At 44.8% G+C, this 23,946-nt stretch overlaps 1 protein-coding gene across 6 annotated transcripts; it reads right to left on the bottom strand.

Moving 5' to 3' along the window:
* Positions 1-886: 886 nt before the first annotated feature.
* ZNF133 (zinc finger protein 133) lies at positions 887-23,307 on the bottom strand. Of its 6 annotated transcripts, none has more exons than XM_080685843.1 (6): positions 23,201-23,307; positions 14,491-14,679; positions 13,630-13,823; positions 4,700-4,826; positions 4,467-4,562; positions 887-2,816 (listed from the first exon to the last, which is right to left on the bottom strand). In XM_080685843.1, the coding sequence occupies exons 4-6, from the start codon at positions 4,818-4,820 to the stop codon at positions 1,216-1,218; spliced, it is 1,818 nt and encodes a 605-aa protein (XP_080541969.1). In that variant the 5' UTR covers positions 4,821-4,826; positions 13,630-13,823; positions 14,491-14,679; positions 23,201-23,307; the 3' UTR covers positions 887-1,215. The 6 variants fall into 6 exon arrangements, with proteins under 6 accessions (XP_080541969.1, XP_080541970.1, XP_080541972.1 ...); XM_080685844.1 differs by lacking the exon at positions 23,201-23,307 and adding an exon at positions 16,925-16,994; XM_080685846.1 differs by lacking the exons at positions 13,630-13,823; positions 14,491-14,679; positions 23,201-23,307 and adding an exon at positions 11,124-11,248.
* Between the last annotated feature and the right edge of the window lie 639 nt (positions 23,308-23,946).

Genomic DNA, 23,946 nt, shown 5'->3' with positions numbered 1-23,946 from the left:
CAACTAGCTTGGGAGTGTGGCTTTAAGAGTCTTATCTGTTATTGGAGAGCCGAGCACAGAACATGGCTAAAGACCATTATATCGTTAGAGTGCCAATAGGAGGTATAGTTAAGGGTGGTCTGAGATAGGTGTGATTGGAGACCCCAGGCTCTGACACTAAGGAATTGTTTGGTCAAAGAGGAAAGACCCCCTGGGATTGGAGTGCTGGGGTCAGTGTATTATTAAGGAGGCTCCATAATGGGAGAAGTAGGGACAAAAGCCTGACAAAAAGCAAGAAAGGTGGCCAGGAGATGGTTTGGCAAAGACAACAATAGACATTGAGAGCTAAGAGGAGAGATGCCAGAAGGGGAGCTGTCACAGCAGCCACGGGAAGAGGCAGCTCCAGATGCAGGTGGACTCCAGAGGAAGCCATATGCTCTGAAAGACACCTGGAAGGTTTCCTCCCCTCACCTGAAATCTCTGAATACAGTTCCTAAATCTTCTCCCTATGTAAGGGACTAGACTTTCTAATAAATATGCTAATGACTCAGTTCTTATGTCTTCCAAGGAATTGAATTCTTTTTTAAGAAAAATTTTATTGATTTTTTTACAGAGAGGAAGTGTTTTTATAGAGTTAGAAACATCAATAAGAGAGAAACATCTATCAGCTGCCTCCTGCACACCCCCTACTGGGGATGTGCCTGCAACAAGGTACATGCCCTTGACCGGAATTGAACCCGGGACCCTTCAGTCCGCAGGCCGATACTCTATCCACCGAGCCAAACAGGCCAGGGCAGGAATTGAATTCTTGTAGAATAGTGGACTTAGGAATTCAAGATTATCTGTACCACTCCTGATTCCCTATTTTTTATAGATGAGTAAATGAGATACACAGCTAGGATTAGAGAGTTGTAAAGAAGCAAAGTTTATTAGAATAAAAGGCCATAAAACATGAAGACTTTGTGTGAAGAAAGTAAATGAAGCCAAATGTCCTTTGACCACTTATGGAATGCATTTTTCTACCCCATTTCATCAAAGTGTAAAAATTTTGATTTAGTCCTCACCAGCATTTTCACTTTTAAAGAGAGTGTAACATGTCAGAAGATTGCTAATAGTTAATACATCCCAGACATTTTGATTGCTCAATAGGTCTGTCAGTCTGGAGTGGCAGTTTGTGATGGAGAGATTTCATTCTCCTGTGTCTACTGAGGTGAGCCTCGCCCACGTCTTGCACACCTAAGGCTTCTCCTCCTGGTGTGTCATCTGATGTAAGATGAGGTATGACTTTTGGATAAAGCCTTGGCCACACACTCTGCATACACAGGGCTTCTCTTTTGAATGTACCCATTTATGGGTGATTAAAGCTGACTTACTGCTAAAGCCTAGTCCACACTGCTTGCACATGTAAGGCTTCTCCCTCGAGTGTTTCCTCTTGTGCCTGATGAGACCTGCCTGGTGACTAAAGCCTCGCCCACAATCTCTGCACACATATGGCTTTTCCCCTGAGTGTGTCCTCTGGTGTGCAATGAGGTTTGACTTCTGGCTGAAGCCTCGCCCGCACTCCTCACACACCATAGGCTTTTCCCCTGAGTGTGTCCTCTGGTGTCTGATGAGATTTGATTGCTGGCTGAAGCCTCGCCCACAATCCTTGCACACAATGGGCTTATCTCCTGAGTGTATGTTCTGGTGTCTATTGAGGTGTGACTTCAGGCTAAAGCCTCGCCCACAAACCCCACACACATAAGGCTTCTCCCCAGTGTGCGTGCGCCTATGTGAGATGAGGGTTGAATTCTGGCTAAAGCTGTGCCCACACACTCCACACACATAAGGCTTTTCCTTTGAGTGTGTCCTCTGGTGGTTGACAAGGGTTGTCCTCTGCCTAAAGCATCGCCCACATTCCTTGCAGGCATAAGGCTTCTCCCCTGAGTGCGTCCTCTGGTGTGAGATGAGGTTTGACCTATCACTGAAGCCTAGTCCGCAATCACTGCACACGATGGTCTTCTCCTCTAAGTGTGTCCTCTGGTGTCTAACGACAGCTGACTTCTGGCTAAAGCCTTTCCCACACTCCCGGCACACATAGGGCTTCTCCCCCGAGTGTGTCCTCTGGTGTATGATGAGGTTTGACTTCTGACTAAAGCCTCGCCCACATTCACTGCACATATAAGGCTTTTCACCTGAGTGTGTCCTCTCGTGTATGATGAGTGTTGACTTCCGGTTAAATCCTCGTCCACACTCTCTGCACACAATAGGTTTCTCCCCCGAGTGTGCCTTCTGGTGCCTGGCAAGGCTTTTCTTTAGACTAAAGCCCTTCTCACACACCCCACACACATATGGCTTCTCCCCTGAGTGTATCCTCTGGTGACTGAGCAGGTTTGTCATCTTGCTGAAGCCCAGTCCACATTCTCCACAATTGACTGTTCCAAATCCTAAGACTTCTATCCTCTTCAGTAATTTGTCTGTTTCCTCATGATTCTCCGTCTGAGCAGGGGTGGCCTCTGTTTCCACCCCTCTGATGCCATTCCTAGAGCTGACTGGCTGCCTTTGGGGTGGCTTGGATAATGCTGTTAAAGCTCTTTTCTTTGTCTTTCCAAATGAAGGCTTGGTGCCTTCTCTCTCTTGACCTTCTGCTTTATCACTCCAGCAACTTGGATCATAGGTTTGTTGCTGCTTTTTCTGGTCTCCCTGGCACAGATCCCCTGGCTGGATGTGATTTTCCGCACACAAGCATGGGAAGATCCAGGGGGGATGACTACACAGCATGTGCTGCACGTGGAACTTCTGACTAGAGAAATCCGGAGGGCAGGAAGCACAGAGGTGGAGCCCTGGCTTTGGTTCTCCTGCAGAGAGAAGAGTCAGAGGCAGAACTGAGGCTCAGGAGGGCAACCCAAGTAATTCTGCTGAGTGATGGAGAGACTCAATTCCCTGGTCTTCAAAATGCTTAAAACTTAAGTGCTACCCAAACAAGACCTTCCTTTACATGATCCTTTTCCAGCCCATCACATCATCTTCCAATTTCCACTACAATCCAGAAAATCCATTCCTGAACCTATTCTATTAATTGTATCAGACTGTAAAAGCATCACAGGCAGTTTCAGATGTGTAAATAGGGCCAAGATGCAACAGTCTCCCCCTTCACTACAACCATCTTCTAACTCACAACCACCCACACTTATATAAACTGGGTCCGCAAGTATTTTTGGTGACCGAGAGATCTCTAACCAGAGGACTCATGTGGAAATGCCATGTCTTTCCCTATTTCCCTATGAAGACAAAGGGATAGACTGAGAGAGCAGTCATTTAGACTGGATAACTCCTAGTGTAAGAAGCAGCACAAAAAAGTGGCTAAAGAGATTGTGTGTGAGATGCCTAAATAGTTTTCCCACTCACTAACGAATGCAGTAGGTCGACGGCAATGGGCAACACAAACAGCCTTAAGAGATGCTCCTTGCTGGAGCTCCTGATCAGTTCAATCCCTGATAATTTCTATAATTAATATAAGTGGGCTTCCCCAGAAATCAATATAAAAGAAAAATTTTCTTCTTATAATACTTCTCAAGTAGGAGATGTCAACATTCAGAAAAACAAAATGTAAGCAAATACATTGCCACCTGCACAATGAATGTTAAACAAGTTACTTAGACTAAAGAAAAAGGATACCAGGTGAAAACTCAGATCTCCAGGAAGAAAAGGAAGAGTATAGAAAATGGTAAATTATCTGAATGATTATAAAATAATTTCTTCTTGATTAAAAAAATACATATTGTATTAGGGAATTTACAATGTATGTAAGCATAATACAAATAACTATAGAATAAGGAATGTTGGGGAAAGGGGTAAACAGAACTATGCAATTGCAATGTTCTTACATTTTTACATAAAGTGGTAGCCATAATAAGTAGGACAGGAAAAGTTAGGGCGTATATCGTAATTCCTTAGAGCATAAGTCGGCAAACTTTTTCTTAAACGGTCAGATAGCAAATAATTTTAAGCTTTGAGGGTAAGAAGTATAAAACTGAGGATATTATGTACTTATGTAACTATTTAAAAATGTAAAAACTACTTTTGGCTCACAGTTTTTTAAGAATTCAATTTCAATTTCTTGGTTGGATTTTCACCCTTCCTCCCTCTCCCTGGGCTTGCCTTATTTCTTTAGCTCACTCAGATTTTCCCCGCATTCTTGCTTGATCTTTAAAAAAAAAAAAAGTAATGAGAAAGAAGTCTATGAATGTGAAGATAACTGAGTGAGGTAGAGAGGGAAACTCAGTAGGAGGGGAAAAGGCTTCTAGGGGAGGAAGACACACCAGGAAAGCCCCTAGGGTAAGGATGAAGGTCTGGAAGGGAGGCGGCTGTGCCAGGCAATGCAAACAGCAGCCTGGGAGGTGAGGAGTAAGTCTTCCCTCCCTACACCCGAGCAATGCCTCCTCTTCCCCACCCCCTGAGCTGCCCACATGCAGCTCTATGATCCATTTGCCCAGGTCTCCACTCACCTCGACAAGTGGCTGGTGGGCATTTTCTCTCCTCTCTCCAGGTTTCCTTCCCTTGCTCCAGCTGGGTGATGAGCTTTGGTTTAGAAAATGGAATTCCTGCTCACAGAGAAAGAAAACAAGGTGGCTGCAAGTTATGGACTTGAGGGCCAAGTCAGAAGGCAAGATGGCTGCTTCAAGCATACCCTAAAATGCCCAGCAGCATGAATGGGGGTCCAAGGAGTTGCCAGGCTTACCCAGTGAGACCAGGTTGCTGTAGTTTTCCAGCATCACCTCCCTGTACAGGGACCTCTGAGCAGGGCTCAGCAACATCCACTCTTCCTGGGTGAAATCCACAGCCACATCCCTGAATGCCATGTGTGCCTGTAAAACAAAACACAGTCCTGCTCACCAAGGAGCCAGCCTTGCCCATGACGCAAGGTAAGGGGCAGAGAGAAGGCATCCCTGGGGGAGGCAGGAGAGATATCTAAATCCTGCCTTTGACTGCGACCTTGGTGCCAGTGTTCCAAAACCTTTAAACCTCTGTGGCTATCCAGCAAGCAGCACTTGTGAATCTACACATTCAAGACCCTGGGTGAACTGTTTGGAGAATATAGGGTATCCCCCCAAAATGTATATACACACTTTGTATAAAGGCAGTGTTTATTAAAATACATTTCATTTTCAAAATTAAGCTATCAGCTGTTCAAGTGTATATACATTTTTTTGGGACACCTTGTATATGTAAAAAAGAGTCCCTAACTCTCAGAAACTTTAAATCTATGCAGAGAAAAGAACAGACAACATATAAAAATTAAGCAATAGTAAAACATAAAAGACTTCCTGAGTTTTAAGAATTTAAAAAATTAAACAGCATAACCAAATGAACCAATATTGAAGCATCTGGCCCTACCTGGTTTGGCTCAGTGGACAGAGCATCAGCCCTCAGACTGAAGGGTCCTGGGTTCGATTCTGGTCAAGGGCACGTACCTCGGTTGCAGGCTTGATGCCTGGTCCCAGTTGGGGCTTGTGCAGAAGGCAACCAATTGATGTGTCTCTCTCACATCGATGTTTCTATCTCTCCCCCTCCCTTCCAGTCTCTCTAAAAATCAATGGAAAAATATCCTCAGGTGAAGGTAAACAAAAACAAAATATTGAAGCATCTGAGTGACTAAAGTTCATATAATTCAATAATGGCATAGACTAAACTACAACTCAGTCCTTCCCCTGAATTCCCTTCTCAGGCCTGAGAGGCACAAGCGGGAAGTGGTGAAGAGCAGGGACTTGAATCATAATGCCTGGGTTCGGGGCCCAACTTTGCTGTCAACTAGTGCCTTAATTTTCTCACCTGTGAAATGTGGATAACAGCAAACTTACAGCACCACACTGTAGATGCTCAGGGCGGACCTTCTTGGCCATTCAATCTACAAATTCATTTCTACACCCCATTCTCAACCCCCTGCCCCGTTCTACTCATATCCTTAATATTTTTTCAAAATGGAGGGCACACTGGAATACATACATGAAGGAAGATTTCATACAGTACCTCTGAGGGAAGGCAGGGGAGGGTGAGGGTAAGGGGGAGAGATCAACCAAAGGACTTGTATGCATGCATATAAGCCTAACCAATGGACACAGACACTTGGGGGGTGAGGGCATGAGTGAGAGGGGGGGGCAATGGAGGGATAAGGTCACATATGTAATACCTTAATCAATAAAGGAAAAAATATTAAAAAAAAAAAAAGATTTCATGAGAGAGTCCTAAGAACTTGGTCTTGAAGGATGGGCCAGAATCACAACAAAAGAAAAGTGCTAGGTATTCCAGATAAAGGAAGCAGAGAAGAGGACACTGTGAGCAAAGGGAGAGAGAAAGCCACAACATGGACAGGGAGGACTACCTGGGAGGAATAAGGCACCTACTGGTAAAACACAGCATAGGTGGGGTATAGACATCTGTAGGTTTTTAAAATTATTACCATAAAATATACAAAACAAAAATTTTACTATTTTTTATCATTTTTAATTTTTAAAATATTTTTACTGATTTCCGAGAGGAAGTGAGAGGGAGAGAGAGATAGAAACATCAATGATAAGAGAGAATCATTGATTGGCTGTCTCCTGTCACCCACCACTGGGGATCGAGCCCAGGCATGTGCCCTGACCAGGAACTGAACTTTGATCTCCTGGGTCATAGGTCAGTGCTCAACCACTGAGCCTATTTTTATGCCGGGCACTATTTTTATGTGTACATTTCTGTAGGATTAAGTATATTCACATTGTTGTACAACCATCACCAATATCCATCTCCAGAATTCGTTCATCATCCCACACTAAAACTCTGTAACCATTAAACAGTAACTCCCTCCTCACCCTCAAACCCTGCTAAGCTCCATTTTTACTTCCCATCTTTATGGAGGCTTACTAGTATACCATCTAGGTGTGTGTAAGTACACTCTATAATGTTCACACAATGCCAAAATCTCCTGACTGCACACTTCTCAGGACATATCCCCATCGTTAAGCAATGCATGACTGTATTTATACTTTAGAAGTCCAATTTAAGGGGGGTGGGGGGGGACAGGCAAGAAGGTGGAGAGGAGACAGGAAGCTAGGGTAGTGCAGGAGTAGAAACAAAGGGAAGGAGGAGGAATTAAGGGCTATCGATTAGGTAGAATTGAGAGGATACAACAGCCAATCAAAAGGGAGGGAGGTTTGGAAAGAAGAGGCAAGGAAAACTCAAGAGACCCAGCTTGCACCACTGGTAGCAGCTGCAGCTATTGACCTAGATCAGTGGTCGGCAAACTGTGGCTCGTGAGCCACATGCGGCTCATGAGCCGCGGTTTGCCGCTCTGTTGACTAATGAGTTTGCCGACCACTGACCTAGACTCTCGATTCCAATAATTACAGGCTGTTGTTGTTCCTTGTGATTAAGACCCTATCCCAGTGGTCGGCAAACTCATTAGTCAACAGAGCGGCAAACCGCGGCTTGCGAGCTGCATGTGGCTCGAGAGCCGCAGTTTGCCGACCACTGACCTAGATCAATGAGATCAGAAGAAATGGGAGGAAAGAGAGGCAGAGACAGAGAAAACCAGCATGCTAGATTCCAGAAATGTCTTCCTCTTCCACTCCTGACAAGGGCTGTTCAAAGAAAAAAAATTAAACCGGGAAAAGAAATATTAATTCTGTTGGGTCTAACAATAAAATTGTGGTTCCCTTAAATTAAGAAGCTCTTCTGTGTTAGAGATACCTACTGAAGTATTTAAGATGAAATGCTATGACAATTTGCTGCAAACCACTCTAGCAGGGAAAAAGAGTGAGGGTATTGATGGAAAAAAAACCCAGAATGTTGACAACTTCACAAACAGACAAGCTCTGAAGTGAGCAGTCTGAACAAATGCTGAGAGAAGAAATGCTGGGGCAAGGACCGAGAGGTCACGAATAAGGGCCCCAGGTCTGAAGAACAGTCCCTGTGAAAACTGTCACTTTTACAACAGGCCTTGTTTCCTGGGGAAACCAGCTGGGGCTCTGATCACTGGATGTCAAAGGTGAGCAAAGGAAACCCGCCAGGGGTTCAGCATGCAAAAGGCAAGTAGGACCCTACCTGAAGCTGGGCTGCCAGAGCCCAGGATCCTCCCTTTGCCCACTAGAAAGTCCTCTCTGGGCAGGCAGGAGACGTAGGAGGGCAGAACAAGAACAAAAAGATTACGGAGCGTCACTGGAAACCCTCAAGATCCAGCAGGGTAGGGCTTCCTCTTCCTTAAAAGCATTAAGAATGGAGCTGTCACATTAGAAAAGATGGTGGGCAGCTTGCTGGGAAGAGAGCTGATCTGTGGGCTGTGAACACTGCCTGCTCACACATGCTACTGGCGCTGACCCTGAGCTGATCCTCTCTCACCTTTGCTCTAATAAGTAAAGTTAACACCTACCAGGCACTTAGCATATACACTGAGTGGCCAGATTATGATGATCTCTGAATGTGTAATAATCTGGCCACTCAGTGTATATTCTACATAATAAAGGCTAATATGCAAATTGTCCCCTCGACCAGGAGTTCAACCAGCAGGCAGGCTAGCCAACAGCCCATGTCCCCTCCCCCTGGCCAGGCTGGCCAGACCCCACCAATGCACAAATTCATGCACCGGGCCTCTAATATATACATATATATACACTGAGTGGCCACATTATTATGTGTTCAGCGATCATAATAATCTGGCCACTCAGTGTATATACCAGAGACTGTTCCAGGCACTGTACAAGTTTTACCTCATTCTACCTTTCCAACCCAATGAAGTAAGGATTTGTTATCTTCATTTTACAGATAAGAAAATTGAGGCACAAGTGAGGTCAGTCTGTTGCCCAAGGGGACACAGCTATAAAGTGACAGAGCCTGGATGAAATCTGGCTGTGGGTGATACGAAACCACGGTGGATTATAAGGGTTCAGTGTGTCATTCTGAGATGAAATCAGGGGTGGTCACGAGGTGATAAGCACTGAATCTGGGTGATGGTTCTATGAAGTTCTATCTACTTCTGTCTTAAAATTTTCTGTAGTAAAAAGTTAACACTTAAAGTCCCAAAGCCTGGCCACACCAGAAATGTGGGGATTCATGATTCCTGGGATCAGTGACAGTCCTCCGGATCTCTGAAAAACTTGCCCAGTGGCCCCCACTTCTTCCAAGGCCCGAACCCAGGGGTGACCTGCCAATTTGAGACTGTAAGATCGCGCCAAAAATGGCCATTCCAACGCCTAGTCCAAGCCAAGGATCTTTGGCCAAGCCCGCCAGCCCCGCACCCCACCTCAGCAAAGCGGAGGGGGAGGCTCGAAGTAAGACTATCAGCCCCCATCCACCAAAACCCCAGTGGCAGCCCCCACTCCACCATCTGGGAAATGCTAGGACCCCCAGAGCCTACTTACTCAACCCCTCAAAACCCAGGGACTTGTGGCATGAGAGACCGCCCCCCCACCCCCCAATACCCCTATTTCGGCCAAGGCCAAACATGTCAAACCCACAGGAACCCTAGGACGAAAGGCCGGAGCTCAGCACCCACCATCATTGGGCTTCAAGGTTGAGCTTCACTCCCGTCGGAGATGCACGCCCACACCCCCAAATAAGACATCCGGTAGCGCACGGCCTGAGCCACGACAGCACGCCCCCATCACTACCTCCTCGCCCGCCCACGGCACCATCCTCAGCCCCAGCCCACAGCAAGTCTTTTAGACCCACCTTCCGGAGCAGGGAAAGGCACGGTAAGGCAAAAGTGACGCGGGAGCCTCACTCACCAGCGCCACGGAAGAACAAGGGGTCAATCCAGCCACCAGCTGGGGACCTACTCCAGCCACGCGGCCGGACTACACTACCCAGAATCCGCCACGGGGCCGGGACCACGCCCCCCAGGATGCTTGGCTTGCGCCCGCGCTCCCATCGGCCTCCGAGGGAGCACGTCGGAATAACTTACTACGGTCCCTGGAGAATAACCAGTGTGGCGCCTGGCCTTACACTTTTTCTTCTACAAACCACGTTCACAAAACATGTACAGGGCCATGAGCATAGTACTCCGTTGTGCCCGACCCCTCTCTAACGCCTTCGCCTCAAAGACTACACTTCCCAGGGGCGCCCGCAGTGCCTTCCACATCTGGCCCCGCCCCCGGCGCACGGAAGTGACGCAAGGGGAGGCTGCTTTTCCGGTTCTGGAGTTGATGCGGGCAGAGGGGATTCGGGAGTCCAGTTTTCCAGCTTCTGCTGCTGTTTACTAACCTGTTCCCGGTATTCCGTGAGCGCCAGAGGAATGCGGTCTCGTCCAGGTCACATGCCCTTTTAACTGCATTTACAACCAAGGCGAGAATGAAGATGGGAGGGGTGCAGCCTTCTCCCCGGGGGTTCATCAGAGCACCAGTCCTCATCCCAAACACTCCACTGCCGGTGGCCTGAGACCTTTTTCCTCCTTTGGAGTCTACGAAATTATAGGCAAACTCATTTGTCTCCTGGGGAAGAGGACCTTAGGCTATAGCGCGGGGCTGAGCCGTTGTCGGCGTGGCTTTCTGGGTCCTTTTTTTGTGTGTGTGTGTGCTTTTATTGATTTCAGAGAGGAATGGAGAGAGTGAGAGAGATAGAAACATCCATGATGAGAATAATTCATCAGCTGCCTGCCTGCTGCACGCCTCCTACTGGGGATCCAGCCCACAACCGGGCATGTGTCCTTGACCAGAATCAAATGGGGACCCTTCAGTCCACTGAACCGGCTAGGGCTCTCTGGGTTTGTTTGTTTTTTTGTTTGTTTGTTTTTGTTTTTGTCTTTTCTCTGTTTGAGAATTGGGCTGTGCTGCTGTCATCTGGGGACACCTCAACTGAGGTGCAGGAGAGCAAGCCCCACTTCACTGGTGGGAGGGCATTTCCACCTTGGCACCTCTCACTTCTCTTTACCTTACATAGTAGGCTTTCCGAAACTTACTCCTTCTCTAGGAAGACCAAGAAAATTTCTATGTGTCCCAGAGAACCAGGAAGAGATGAGAATTTTCTAAAATTTCTTAGCTCTTGCAGGATGGATCCACTCCCTTCTCTTGCCCTCAGGTTGCCTGGTTCGTAGTGAATTTCAATTCAGCCCTGGCCCTGGATAAGTGCCCATTTTATTTAGAACCTTCTCAGATCTCTCTCACAGTCCCACCTGTGACTCAGTCATTTACCTATAAATTAGCTGTTGACACAGAGAAGTTCAAAGTATCAATGCAGGGACATCCATGTTGAAGTGTCCAGTGATGCTTCCTGTATGTGAAAGTCAGGGATCACAGGATCCTGGTGATAAGAGACCAAGGAAGACTTCCAAGATGAGGGGTTGTCTGATCTCCTGTGAGGGTAATAGGGATCACAATGCTGGATATCAAACTATATCACAAACTCATTATAATCAAAACAGCCTGGTACTGGCATAAGAACAGACACAGATCAATGGAACAGAACAGAGACCCTAGAAATTGACCACACCATTACAGTCAATTATTTGACAAAAGAGGCAAGAACATACAATGGAGTAAAGACAGTCTCTTCCACAAATGGTGTTGGGAAAACTGGACACGTGAAAAAGATGAGACTAGACCACCAACTTACATCATACACAAGAATAAACTCAAAATGGGTAAAAGACTTAAATGTAAGCCATGAAACCATAAATATCCTAGAAGAAAACATAGGCAGTAAAATCTCAGACATCTCACGAAGCATTTTATTTTTTTAATTTTTTTTTAAATAAATCTTTATTCAGATTATTACAATTATTTCTCCTTTTTCCCCCCATAGCTCCCCTCCACCCCTTTCCCACCCCACCTTCTACCCTTACCTCCCCCCCACTGTCCTCATCCATAGGTGTATGATTTTTGTCCATTCTCTTCATGAACCCCCCATACCCCTTTCCCCCTGAGAATTATCAGTCCACTCCCTTTCTATGCCCCTGATTCTATTATATTCACCAGATTATTCTGCTCCTCAGGTTTTTAATTCACTTGATTTTTAGGTTCGCTTGTTGATAGATATGTATTTGTTGTTCATAATTTTTCTCTTTACTTTTTTCTTCTTCCTCTTCCTTAAGAATACCTTTCAGCATTTCATATAATACTGGTTTGGTGGTGATGAACTCCTTCAACTTTTTCTTATCTGTGAAGCTCTTTATCTGCCCTTCAATTCTGAATGATAGCTTTGCTGGGTAGAGTAATCTTGGTTGTAGGTTCTTGCTATTCATCACATTGAAAATTTCTTGCCACTCCCGTCTGGCCTGCATAGTTTCTGTTGAGAAGTCAGCTGACAGTCGTATGGGTGCTCCCTTGTAGGTAATTAACTGTTTTTCTCTTGCTGCTTTTAATATTCTCTCTTTGTCTTTTGCTCTTGGCATTTTAATTATGATGTGTCTTGGTGTGGTCCTCTTTGGATTCCTTTTGTTTGGGGTTCTGTGCGCTTCCTGGACTTGTAAGTCTATTTCTTTCACCAGGTGGGGGAAGTTTTCAGTCATTATTTCTTCAAATAGGTTTTCAGTATCTTGCTCTCTCTCTTCTTCTGGCACCCCCATAATTCTGATGTTGGTACGCTTGAAGTTGTCCCAGAGTCTTCTTAGATTATCTTCAACTTTTTGGATTTTTTTTTTTGCTTTTTGCTTTTTCGGTTGAGTGTTTTTTGCTTCTTTGTATTTCAATTCTTTGACTTGATTCTTGGGTTCCTCTATTCTGTTTCTGGGTCTCTGTATAATATTTTTTATTTCAGTCAGTGTATGTTTAATTTCTAGTTGGTCCTTTTTCATATCTTCGAGGGTCTCGTTATATTTATCGGCCTTTTCTAGGATATTCTTAAAAAGTCTTATAACGGTGGTTTTGAATTCTATATCCAGTCGTTTGTTTTCCTCCATTTCTTTCGTTTGTGATCTGATTCTTTGACCCCGCATTTTCATTGATTCCCTGAGTTGGTAAGGTAGATATTTGTGCTAGGTTTCCAATATGGCCCAGTGGGTCTGCTTCCCCAGTTAACCTGAGGTGGACACTCTTGGTGCACCCCTTTGTGGACTGTGTGTACAGGCTTGTTGTAATTAAGTCTTTATTGTTGTTGGTATCACTGGGAAGAATTGACCTCCGGGTCAGTTGGCTGTAAGAATCAGCTGTGTCTATGCTGGGAGAAGCCCGGTGCTGGAGACAGCCCTATAGGATTAGACTTGCCAAATTGCAATAGCCTCTGTGCTCAGCTTGGATGGGGTGGAGCCTCAGTCTTGGCTTCCTGTCAGCCCCGCCCCTGCGCGCACGTGCGCTTTCAGTCCTCCGCCTTCCCCAGCTCGAGTCTCCGCCCGAGAGTCCAGACTCCCCCCACAAGAGCGTGGATCCCCAGGGGCTCGCCTGGAACTGGGGTTCACTGCAGTCAGAACTGGGGCTCAGTGCAGTCAGAATCCTCTGACTCCCCTCCACTAGGGAAAGCCTGTGGCAACCCCCGCAGCCTTTGTGCGCACTGGCCCGCGTGCGCCTTCAGACTTCTGCCTTTCCCAGCTCGAGTCTCCGCCCGAGAGTCCAGACTCCCCCCGTAAGAGCGTGGGTCCCCAGGGGTTCGCCCGGAACTGGGGTTCAGTGCGGTCGGAGGCTTCCTTCCCCCTTCCGCCAGAGGAAGTCAGCCAGGCTCTCAGCCGCCCTTCCTCTCTGCGCGCACAAAGCCCCTTTGCCGTACCTCCAATTCTCTGTGAGCTTTTCTCCTTCCTTCTAGTTGTAGAATTTTCACTCAGCCTGCTTTCCTGTGGTTCTGGATGGTGTCTGTTCTGTCTTTTAGTTGTAGTTTTGAAATTGTTGTGCGAGGCAGCAGTTTAGGTGTTTACCTATGCCGCCATCTTGGTTTCTCCACGAAGCATTTTACTGATACATCTCCTAGGGCAAGAGAAACAAAGGAAAAAATAAACAAATGGGACTACATCAAAATAAAAAGTTTCTGCACAGCAGAAGAAACCACCATCAAAATGAAAAGAGAATCCATTGTATGAGAGAACATATTTGCCAATGAAACATCTGATAAGGGGTTAATCTCCAAAATATATAAAGTATTCATAGAACAAAAGAAAGACAACCCAATTTTAAAAATGGGCAGAGGACCTGAATAGACATTTCTCCAAAGAGGACATACAAATGACCAACAGATATGAAAAAAGGCTCACTAATCATCAGAGTAATGCAAATTTAAACCACAATGAGATATCACCTCACACCTGCCAGAATGGCTATCATCAATAAGTGCTGGTGAGGATGTGGAGAAAAGGGAACACTAGTTCACTGCTGGTGGGAATGTAGATTGGTTCAGCCACTATGGAAAACAATATGGAGTTTCCTCAAAAAATTAAAAATGAAACTGCCATTTGGCCCAGTGATCCCACTTCTAGGAATATATTCTAAACCCCCCCCCCCCGGGACACCAATCAAAAAGATTATATGCACCTCTACTTATAGAGGCCCAGTGCATGAAATTCATGCATGGGTAGGGTCCCTAGCAGCTGCCTGCTGCCTGCCACCACCGCCAGCTGGGGTCTCCCTTCACACCCACCTTAGCCTGGCGCTGCCCGTTCACCTGCTCCACTATCCCTCTGCAGTCCTGCTCTCGTAGGGGCCCAATTGGGGCCGGCAGCGCCTCCACTGCTGCCCCTTGCCAGTGCCAGGTCGCCAATGCCCATCTTCTGCACCGCCCCCTGGTGGTCAGCACATGTCGAACTCCCATTTGGTGGAACTCCCAACCCTAGGGACAATTTGCATATTAGCATTTTATTTTTATTTTTTTAAAATATATTTTAATATTTTATTGATTTTTTACAGAGAGGAAGGGAGAGGGATAGAGTCAGAAACATCGATGAGAGAGAAACATCAATCAGCTGCCTCCTGCACACCTCCTACTGGGGATGTGCCCGCAACCAAGGTACATGCCCTTGACCGGAATCGAACCTGGGGACTTTCAGTCCGCAGACCGACGCTCTATCCACTGAGCCAAACCAGTCAGGGCTTAGCATTTTATTATATGCATAGCCCATGGAGATGGACAATACAGTGCTGAAGACCTGGGGGAGGGAGGGGGTAAGGGAAAAAATGGGAGACATTTGTAATACTGTCAACAATAAGAATATATATATTAAAATTTTTCAAAATAAATATAAAAAGGGTGAAGAGACTTGAATTAAGAGTTAAGTTTCCCTTGATGGGAGGTGTGGGTCAGGGAATACAGCTTTCCTGTTTGAGATTTAACCAGCTGAGTGACCATGGATGAGACATTTGACTTCTTTGGGCACCAGTTTCCCCATTTCTAATGGCAGCTTGAACTAATCACTTCTAAAGTCCTATCTAGGAATGAAAGTACAATAGGGGTGGTTCCTGACCTTTGACCAAATACACTCATCCACTGAAAGCCCTGCCCCTGTTTTCCAAGCAGCCTCAACATCATTGAACATCAGGGGGCGCCCTAAACACAGTGATCCATTCCTTTCCCTAATTCAGGTGCAGAATGGGAACAGGCCAACTTCTCAAAAGTCAGGATTCAGACCTAGCTGGTTTGTCTAAGTGGATAGAGCGTTGGCCTGCAGACTGGAGGGTCCTGGGTTCGATTCCAGTCAAGGGCACATGCTCAGGTTGCAGGCTCAATCCTCAGGGGGCATGCAGGAGGCAGCTCATCAATGATTCTTTCTCATCATTGATGTTTCTATATCTCCCTCTCCCTCTCTGAAATCAATAAAAATGTATTTTTTAAAAAGTCTGGGTTCAATTGTCAAGAGGCCAGTCTTCCTAAACAATTTGGGTAGCCAAGGCCTCAGAGAAATTCGTTAATTTTGTATCTTTCCAAATATTTGTGAGAGTGAACCATTTAATTGTATTTTAAGAATGGATATCATTGAAGAAGATAATGACTCATATTTTTATAATCTATGATAATTTACTGTTCTAAAATCAAACACAGATAATTAACATAGTTATTGGGGGGTTCACATAATGTACAAGGATTCTCAGAGCATGATTTGATTCATTTATCGATATTTATTGAGGGTCTATTATGTGCCAACATTGTTTGTTTACAGCATTAACAAAACAAAGCCCTTGCCCCCATTAAAGCTTATATTTATGAACATTTTAAGATGGTGAGTAGAAATGGAAAGCATTTCATATGTGGAGCCATACTTAAGCTAACCAACAATGTGGCTCTTACAAACACCATAGTATCCAAATGAAATAACTCTGGGTGTAGGAAATCTGCTATCTGTTCAGGAATTTCCTCCCCCACACCCAGCAAAATGGGGTAATTGAAAAAATGACTGTTGAATGAGTTAAATGTATAGATAGAACATTCTGGAGAGAAAGTCAGACAAAAAAGCCAGCTCAGTTTGTCTGTGTGTATCAATCTCAGGGGAGTAATTGAGTGGAAGGATATTAGTTTTCAGACTAACCATGGCAACTACATCACCAGTTATGGTGAACAGCCCAAGTTCTAGAATTAATCTGTCCAAGTTGGAATGCCACTCACCAACTGGCTGACTTGGGGGAAATTTTTTAATCTACCTTCAGTGAGTCATGTAAGGATTTAATGGGTCCATATATTTAAGCCATTAGAACAGTGACCTGACATATAATAATTGCTCAATAAATATCACCAGACTCAGCAACATGATTATTATTATAGTTTTCAATTGGCCTAGTTCCTGATTTCTTTTCATCCTGACTAAATTCTTTTAAATCGTAGTTTTACAAAACTGAGTACATTTTCTTAGCATATATATATATATATATATATATATATATATATATATATATGTGTGTGTGTGTGTATATATATATATATATATATATATATGTATAGCAAATACTATTTGCCTGGCACTGTTCTAGGCATTGAGGATTTGGCAATAAACAAGGCAGAATGTCTACTTTCTCAGGGGCTTATAATTTCCAGGAGGGGGTTTCCAGGCAATAAATACATTAAAATGTAAATAAACAGCCTTAACTGGTAGTGGATAGAGTGTCGGCCTGAAGACTGAAGGATCCCAGGTTCAATTCTGATCAAGGGCATGTACCTTGGTTGTGGGCACATCCCCAGTAGGCGGTGTGCAGGAGGCAGCTGATCGATGTTTCTAATTCTCTATCCCTCTCCCTTCCTCTCTGTAAAAATCAATAAAATATATATTTTTAAAAAAGTAAATAAACAAGTGAAGATATAACAGATGTAAGTTGCATATCTTTCTTTGGAATTAATTTTAACAGCATCCTATATAATAAAGAGCTAATATGCTAATTAGAACAGATGGTGGAATGACCAGTGGGTGGGGCCGTGGGGCAGTGGGGCCGAGAGGAAGCCAGGGCCGTAAAGCAGCTAGGCTGTGAGGGCCAAGGCAGCGGGGCTTTGGAGGGCTGAGCCCCTTGCATGAATTTTGTGCATTGGGCCTCTAGTTAAAATATAACATGTGAGCCTGGTTGGGTGTGGCTCAGTGGTTGGGCATCCACCCAGGAACCAGGAGGTCATCCGTTCGATTCCTGGTAGAGGCATATGCCCCGGTTGTAGGCTCGATCCCCAGTGTGGGGTGTGTAGGAGGCAGCCGATCGATGGTTCTCTCTCATCATTAAAGTACCTCTCTTTCCCTCTCCCTCTCTGAGATTATATATATATATATATATATATATATATATATATATATATCCTATCTAATAAAGAGGGAATATGCTAATTAACCATCACTCAGTCACAAAGATGGCTGCACCCACAGCTGAGGCCAAGTTCCCATAAGGAGCTTAACAAGCAATCAGCAGGGACCTGAGGCTACTCCCTCCCCTCAAGGTGCGCTTCCTGTCCTGGTGCTGGGCTAGGGGACCTCGGGCTGCTCCCCCCGCACCAGCACCAGGTCGGGGGACCTCAGGCTGTGCTCCCCACCTGGGGGGCTTGACGGGGGACCTCAAGGTGCACCCCCAGTGCTGGGTCGGGGGAACTCAGGCTGCACCCCCCGCCCGTGGGGACCTGAAGCTGCACCCCCCTGCCGATGGGGCTTGACAGGGGACCTGAGGCTGTTCCCCGCTCCTGGTGCCAGGCTGGGGGACCTGAGAATGCGCCCCCACAGCCTGGAGGGGCTTGACGGGAGACCTCAAGGCACGCTCCCCCACCCTGGTCTGGGCTGGGGGACCTCAGGCCATGCCCCCCATGCTGGTGCCGGCCAGGGAACCTGAGGCTATGTTCCCTGCCCGGCAGGGCATATATATATATATATATATATATATATATATATATATATATATGAATGAAAGTAGTGAGTTAGTGAGTTTTGGGTACTTATTGCCTTTGTTTTATTTATTATTTTTATTTTTTAATGCTCAACGAGGATATTTTTCCATTGATTTTTAGAGAGAGTAGAAGAGAGAGGGGAAGACAGAAATAGTGATGTGAGAGAAACACATCAATTGGTTGCCTTCTGCATGAGCCCTGACCAGGGCCTGGGCAGAGGAGGAGCCTGTAACTATGGTATGTGCCCTTGACCGGAATTGAACCTGGGACCCTTTGGTCCACATGCTGATGCTCTATCCACTGAGTCAAAACAGCTAGGGCAAAATACATTTTTTTACAAAAGAAAAAAAACACCTTTACTAAAAGACCATAAAATATATTTTTTTAAATGAAAAAATATAAATATATATCATTTGTGGTGTTTTTGATAATATGTTGCTATAGACTGAATACTTTCGTCCCCCAAAAATTCATATGTTGAAATCTAATCCCCAGTATTTAGAGGTGGGGCCTTTGGGAAGTGATTGGGTCATGAGGGCAGAGCCCTCATACATGGGATTAGTGTGCCCATAAAAAAGATCCAGAGAAGTCCTTTAACTTTTCTACCCTGTGAGGGCACAGTAAGATGGCCAAGTGGGCCTTCACCAGACCCAGAATCTGCCAGCATCTTGATCTTAGTCGGACTTCCCAACCTCCAGGACTCTGAGAAATAAATAGTTGTTGTTTAAACCACCCAGTCTAAGGTATTTTTGTTATAAAAGCCCAAACGGACTAGGATGGGTGTTCATGTGAGAAAACATTTTCTACCCAAGGAACTGATACTAGAATCCTAGAAAAAAACCTTAAGTCAAGATATCTTCTGCACTGGCTGGTTTGGCTCAGTGGATAGAGCATTGGCCTGCGGACTGGGGGGGTCCCGGGTTCGATTCTGGTCAAGAGCATGTACTTTGGCTGTGGGCAGATCCCCAGTAGGGGGTGTGCAAGAGGCAGCTGATCGATGTTTCTCTCTCATTGATGCTTCTAACTCTCTATCCCGCTCCCTTCCTCTCTGTAAAAAAAAAAAAAAAAAAAAAAAAAAACCAATAAAATGTATTTAAAAAAAAGAGATTGGGAGAAACCAAGATGGCGGCATAGGTAAACACCTAAACTGCTGCCTCGCACAACAATTTCAAAACTACAACTAAAAGACAAAACAAACATCATCCAGAACCACAGGAAAGCTGGCTGAGTGGAAATTCTACAACTAGAAGGAAAGAGAAAAGCACACGGAGACTCAGAGGGGCTGCAAAAGGCTGAGGTACGGAGACGCACGCACGGAGAGGACTGGCAGCTGAGTGTGTGGCTGGCTTTCTCAAGCGGAAGGGAGATGGAAGCTTCCGACTGCACTGAACTCCAGTTCAGGGCGAGACCCTGGGTACCCAGACTCATACGGGGGGAATCCGGACTGTCAGGAAAAGAGAAAAGCACAGGGAGACTCAGAGGAGCTGTGAAAGGCAGAGGTCTGGAGGCGCGCACATGGAGTGGACTGACTGCTGAGTGCGCGGCTGGCTTTCTCAAGCGGGAGAGAGATGGAAGCTCCCGACAGTGCTGAACTCCAGTTCTGGGTGAGAATCTGGGAATCCAGATTAATTGGGGGAGAAACTGGACTGTCTGACAGTGGGCGAAATTTGAGGGCAGCTTTCTCTCAGAGTGCTTGCAGCGATTACCGAGGGACACTGAGACGCAGGGACCTCATAGGGCAGGCTGACAGGAAGCCAAGGCTGTCTGCTCAGCCCTGAGACTCCGCCCCATCCAAGCTGAGCACAGAGGCTTTTGCAATTTGGCAAGTCTTGTCTCATAAGGGTGTCTCCAGCACAGAAGTTCTCCCGGCATAGACACAGCTGATCCTCACAGCCAATTGGCCTGGAGGTCAATTCCTCCCAGTGATACCAACAACAATCAAGACTTAACTACAACAAGGCTGTGCATACAGTCCACAAAGGGATGCACCAAGAGTGTCCACCTGAGGTAACTGGGGAGGCTGAGCCACTGGGCCATATAGGACACCTAGCACACAAAACTACTCTACCAACTCAGGGAAGCAACGAAAATGTGGAGACAAAGAAACAGATCACAAATAAAAGAAATGGAGGAAAGCAAACGACTGGATATAGAGTTTAAAAACACGGTTATAAGGTTTTTCAAGAATTTCTTAGAAAAGGCCGATAAATTTAGCGAGACCCTCAAGGATATGAAAAAGGACCAACTAGAAATTAAACATACACTGACTGAAATAAAAAATATTATTCAGAGACCTAACAGCAGACTAGAGGACCACAAGAATCAAGTCAAAGATTTGAAATACAAAGAAGCAAAAAACACTTAACCAGAAAAGCAAAAAGAATCCAAAAATTTGAAGATAGTGTAAGGAGCCTCTGAGACAACTTCAAGCGTACCAACATCCGAATTATGGGGTGCCAGAAGAAGAGAGAGAGCAAGATACTGAAAACCTATTTGAAGAATAATGACTGAAAACTTCCCCCACTGGTGAAAGAAATAGAATTACAAGTCCAGGAAGCACACAGAACCCCAAACAAAAGGAATCCAAAGAGGACCACACCAAGACACATCATAATTAAAATGCCAAGAGCAAAAGACAAAGAGAGAATATCAAAAGCAGCAAGAGAAAAATAGTTAATTACCTACAAGGGAGCACCCATACGATTGTCAGCTGATTTCTCAACAGAAACTATGCAGGCCAGATGGGAGTGGCAAGAAATATTCAAAGTGATGAATAGCAAGAACCTACAACCAAGATTACTCTACCCAGCAAAGCTATCATTCAGAATTGAAGGTCAGATAAAGAGCTTCACAGATAAGAAAAAGCTAAAGGAGTTCATCACCACCAAACCAGTATTATATGAAATGCTGAAAGGTACTCTTTAAGAAGAGGAAGAAGAAGAAAAAGGTAAAGATAAAAATTATGAACAACAAATACATATCTATCAACAAGTGAACCTAAAAATCAAGTGAATAAAAAATCTGAGGAACAGAATAAACTGGTGAATATAATAGAATCAGGGGCATAGAAAGGGAGTGGACTGAGAATTCTCTGGGGGAAAGAGGTGTGGGGGGTGCAGGAAGAGACTGGACATAGGTCGTACACCTATGGATGAAGACAGTGGGGGGGAGGTAAGGGCAGAGGGTGGGGTGGGAACCGGGTGGAAGGGAGCTATGGGGGGAAAAAAGAGGAACAATTGTAATAATCTGAACAATAAAAATTTATTAAATTAAAAAAAAGTTATCTTTTGGTCTCCTTCTCCACTTCCACAAGATGTAAGTAGAAGCTAGAGGTCCTACACATTTCCTTTTGGTAAAAGAACATTGCATTTAACTATAACAAGAGTTTAAGCCTGATTATATCATAAACTAGAGGCCTGTTGCAGGAAGATTCCTGCAAGAATTGGGCTTCCTGCTGCTTTGGCTCTGTTCCTGTCTCCGCTGCCTCGGCTCCACTCCCATTTCCCCTGCCTTGGCTCCCTCCTTTCTCTGCTGCTTTGCTTCCTTCAGCAGCGCTTGACTTCCTTCTACGCTGTCTTCACTCTGTGCCTGCATATGCAAATTAACCCCTATCTTTGTTGGGTTAATTTGCATATGCACTCTGATTGGCTGGTGGGCATAGTGGAGGGATGGCCAATTTGCATGTTTCTCTTTTATTAGTGTAGATTAGTGTAGATTATGTTTGTTCTGACTAAAGACTGGATTCCGGGTGGACCACTGTAGTATAATTCCAGCAACTAGCGAATTAATGGATTGTGTTTCCTTTCAGTCTTCTAATATTTGGGCGAAATGAATATATACATTATTGTTACTGCTTTTACATTTCTCACCAGCGAACCAATTATCTTCAGTAGGAAAGGAAAGCTTCTACTAGTCCTGACAGTATCTTTGTGCAAATTAGAAAATGCTCCTTCCTCAAGGCATTTTACTTCCATCTTCCTGAAATTTTTCCTAATAGATATTCATTTCTACAAGGTTTAATCTATGAATTGCACTCCCTCATTTCGTTCAGTGCACACCCTGCACAGTGATGTCAAACAGGTCTCCTGCTAGTTCTAATCAAGTCCTGGAAGAGAGAAGAAGAGCAACATATTTCATAACTTAATTTTGTAATTGCCTTATTTCTACCTTTCCCCCTAGTGATGACTCCTTTCAACTGGAGGCAAACTCAAAATTTCATGCCAGTGATTAGAAAGTCTTTACCATATCCTAGCAATTAAGTACATTTTTTGGAGAAGGCAGTTAGCTAATATCTAGATGACCACAACAAACAACAAGCAAATAAATTTGCACACACACACACCTTCAAAGACCTAACCAACCGAAACAAAACAAAACACAGAAGACATCCCAGTTCGGGCTGGCATTGGGCCATCTTTTTCAGCTTCCAGATTAGCTTTCCCGCTTTTATCACCTCTGCTGAATGAGGATTGTTCTATCATTTTGGAACTATAATGGCTCTGTAATCTCTGGAACCAAAACCAAACTCTGTATATGTGGGAGAATATAAGATCTGTCCCATATCAGTTTCTGGAACTCCAGACCTCATCTCCAATGCCAGGTGGATGTCTTTGCTTGACCATCAAGTATCTCAAGTTCAGCAAGTCTGAAATTTACCCCATTCTTTTCCTTCCTAATCTTTTTTCTCCTGAGTCCCTTGATATCCATAGATTTCATTACTCTCCTCTTAGTTTCACAAATGATTAATCACCTTTTTTAGAGTCTTTCACAACATCTCCCTTTCCCTTCACCCCAACATTAAATCATTTATCAGGCACCCATTGTCTGCTCTAATTCTTAAACCTGTCAGTTCCCCTGTGTTCCACTGCCTCAGAGTTGGAAGTAGCATTGGTCCCTTATCCTTTCTCCCTGGTGTAAGGCAAGTTTCTCAGCCAGTGTTCTGGCCTTCGGAAGGCTGCTCACCTTTCAATTTTCTGTGCTCCTGTTATCTAACAGAGATCTGACCACTCACCTGAACTACTTGTAAACCTCCAGCAGCTCCTCACTGCCTTTGGTGTCATTGTATCTCCCTACGTCCTCAGAACTTGATACTCCGAATCCGCAAGACTTGGTTGAAACCTTGAAATGGAAAGATAAGAATAATGAGATAGGCAGGTGACTCCGGGGACTGTTGGGAGACTTTTGATGAGCTTTAGGAATGGAACAGAGGAGACTGTTGTTGCCCAGGCAGGCCACTGGTTGTTTAGCTAATGAAGAAACTCAGATTTTTTTTAAAAAAAATATTTGTATTGATTTCAGAGAGAGGAAGGAAGAGGGATAGAGATACATACATTAATGATGAGAGAGAATCGTTGAGTGGCTGCCTCCTACATGCCCCCTGCTGGGGATTAAGCCTATAACCAGGGCATTTGCCCTGACCGGTAATTGAACTGTGACCTCCTGGTTCATAGGTCTACGCCCAGCCACTGAACCACACCAGCCAGGCAAAACTCAGATTATTAAAAATCAGAACTTTCACCAGGAAGTTTCCTGTGTTGTACACTTGACATTCTGGGGTTCTGTTAGACTGTGGCTTTACAAAATGAAATAAAAGGATCTGTGCTGTTGTCTATAAAGTGATTATCTTTAAGAAAGACAAGACACCAAGAAAAAAAAATCACTGAATTGAAAGTTTAGAGTTATGGAATTGATTTATGAGCTCCAATAAGTGGTCAGATATTAAATTGTTACCTTTTCTATGTTTCTTCAATTTATGGC

Source organism: Plecotus auritus, assembly GCF_963455305.1.
Source record: "Plecotus auritus genome assembly, chromosome: 8".
Lineage (NCBI taxonomy): Eukaryota > Metazoa > Chordata > Mammalia > Chiroptera > Vespertilionidae > Plecotus > Plecotus auritus.
This window is presented reverse-complemented; position numbering and strand designations above follow the sequence as displayed.

Bases quoted from the DNA above. Each gene is read 5' to 3' on its own strand.
- ZNF133 (XM_080685841.1), bottom strand. The intron at 4,563-4,699 runs GTAAGCCTGGCA...CTCTGTGAGCAG, and splicing joins CAGCAACCTGGTCTCACTGG to GAATTCCATTTTCTAAACCA. The intron at 2,817-4,466 runs GTGAGTGGAGAC...TTCTCTCTGCAG, and splicing joins CCCACCAGCCACTTGTCGAG to GAGAACCAAAGCCAGGGCTC.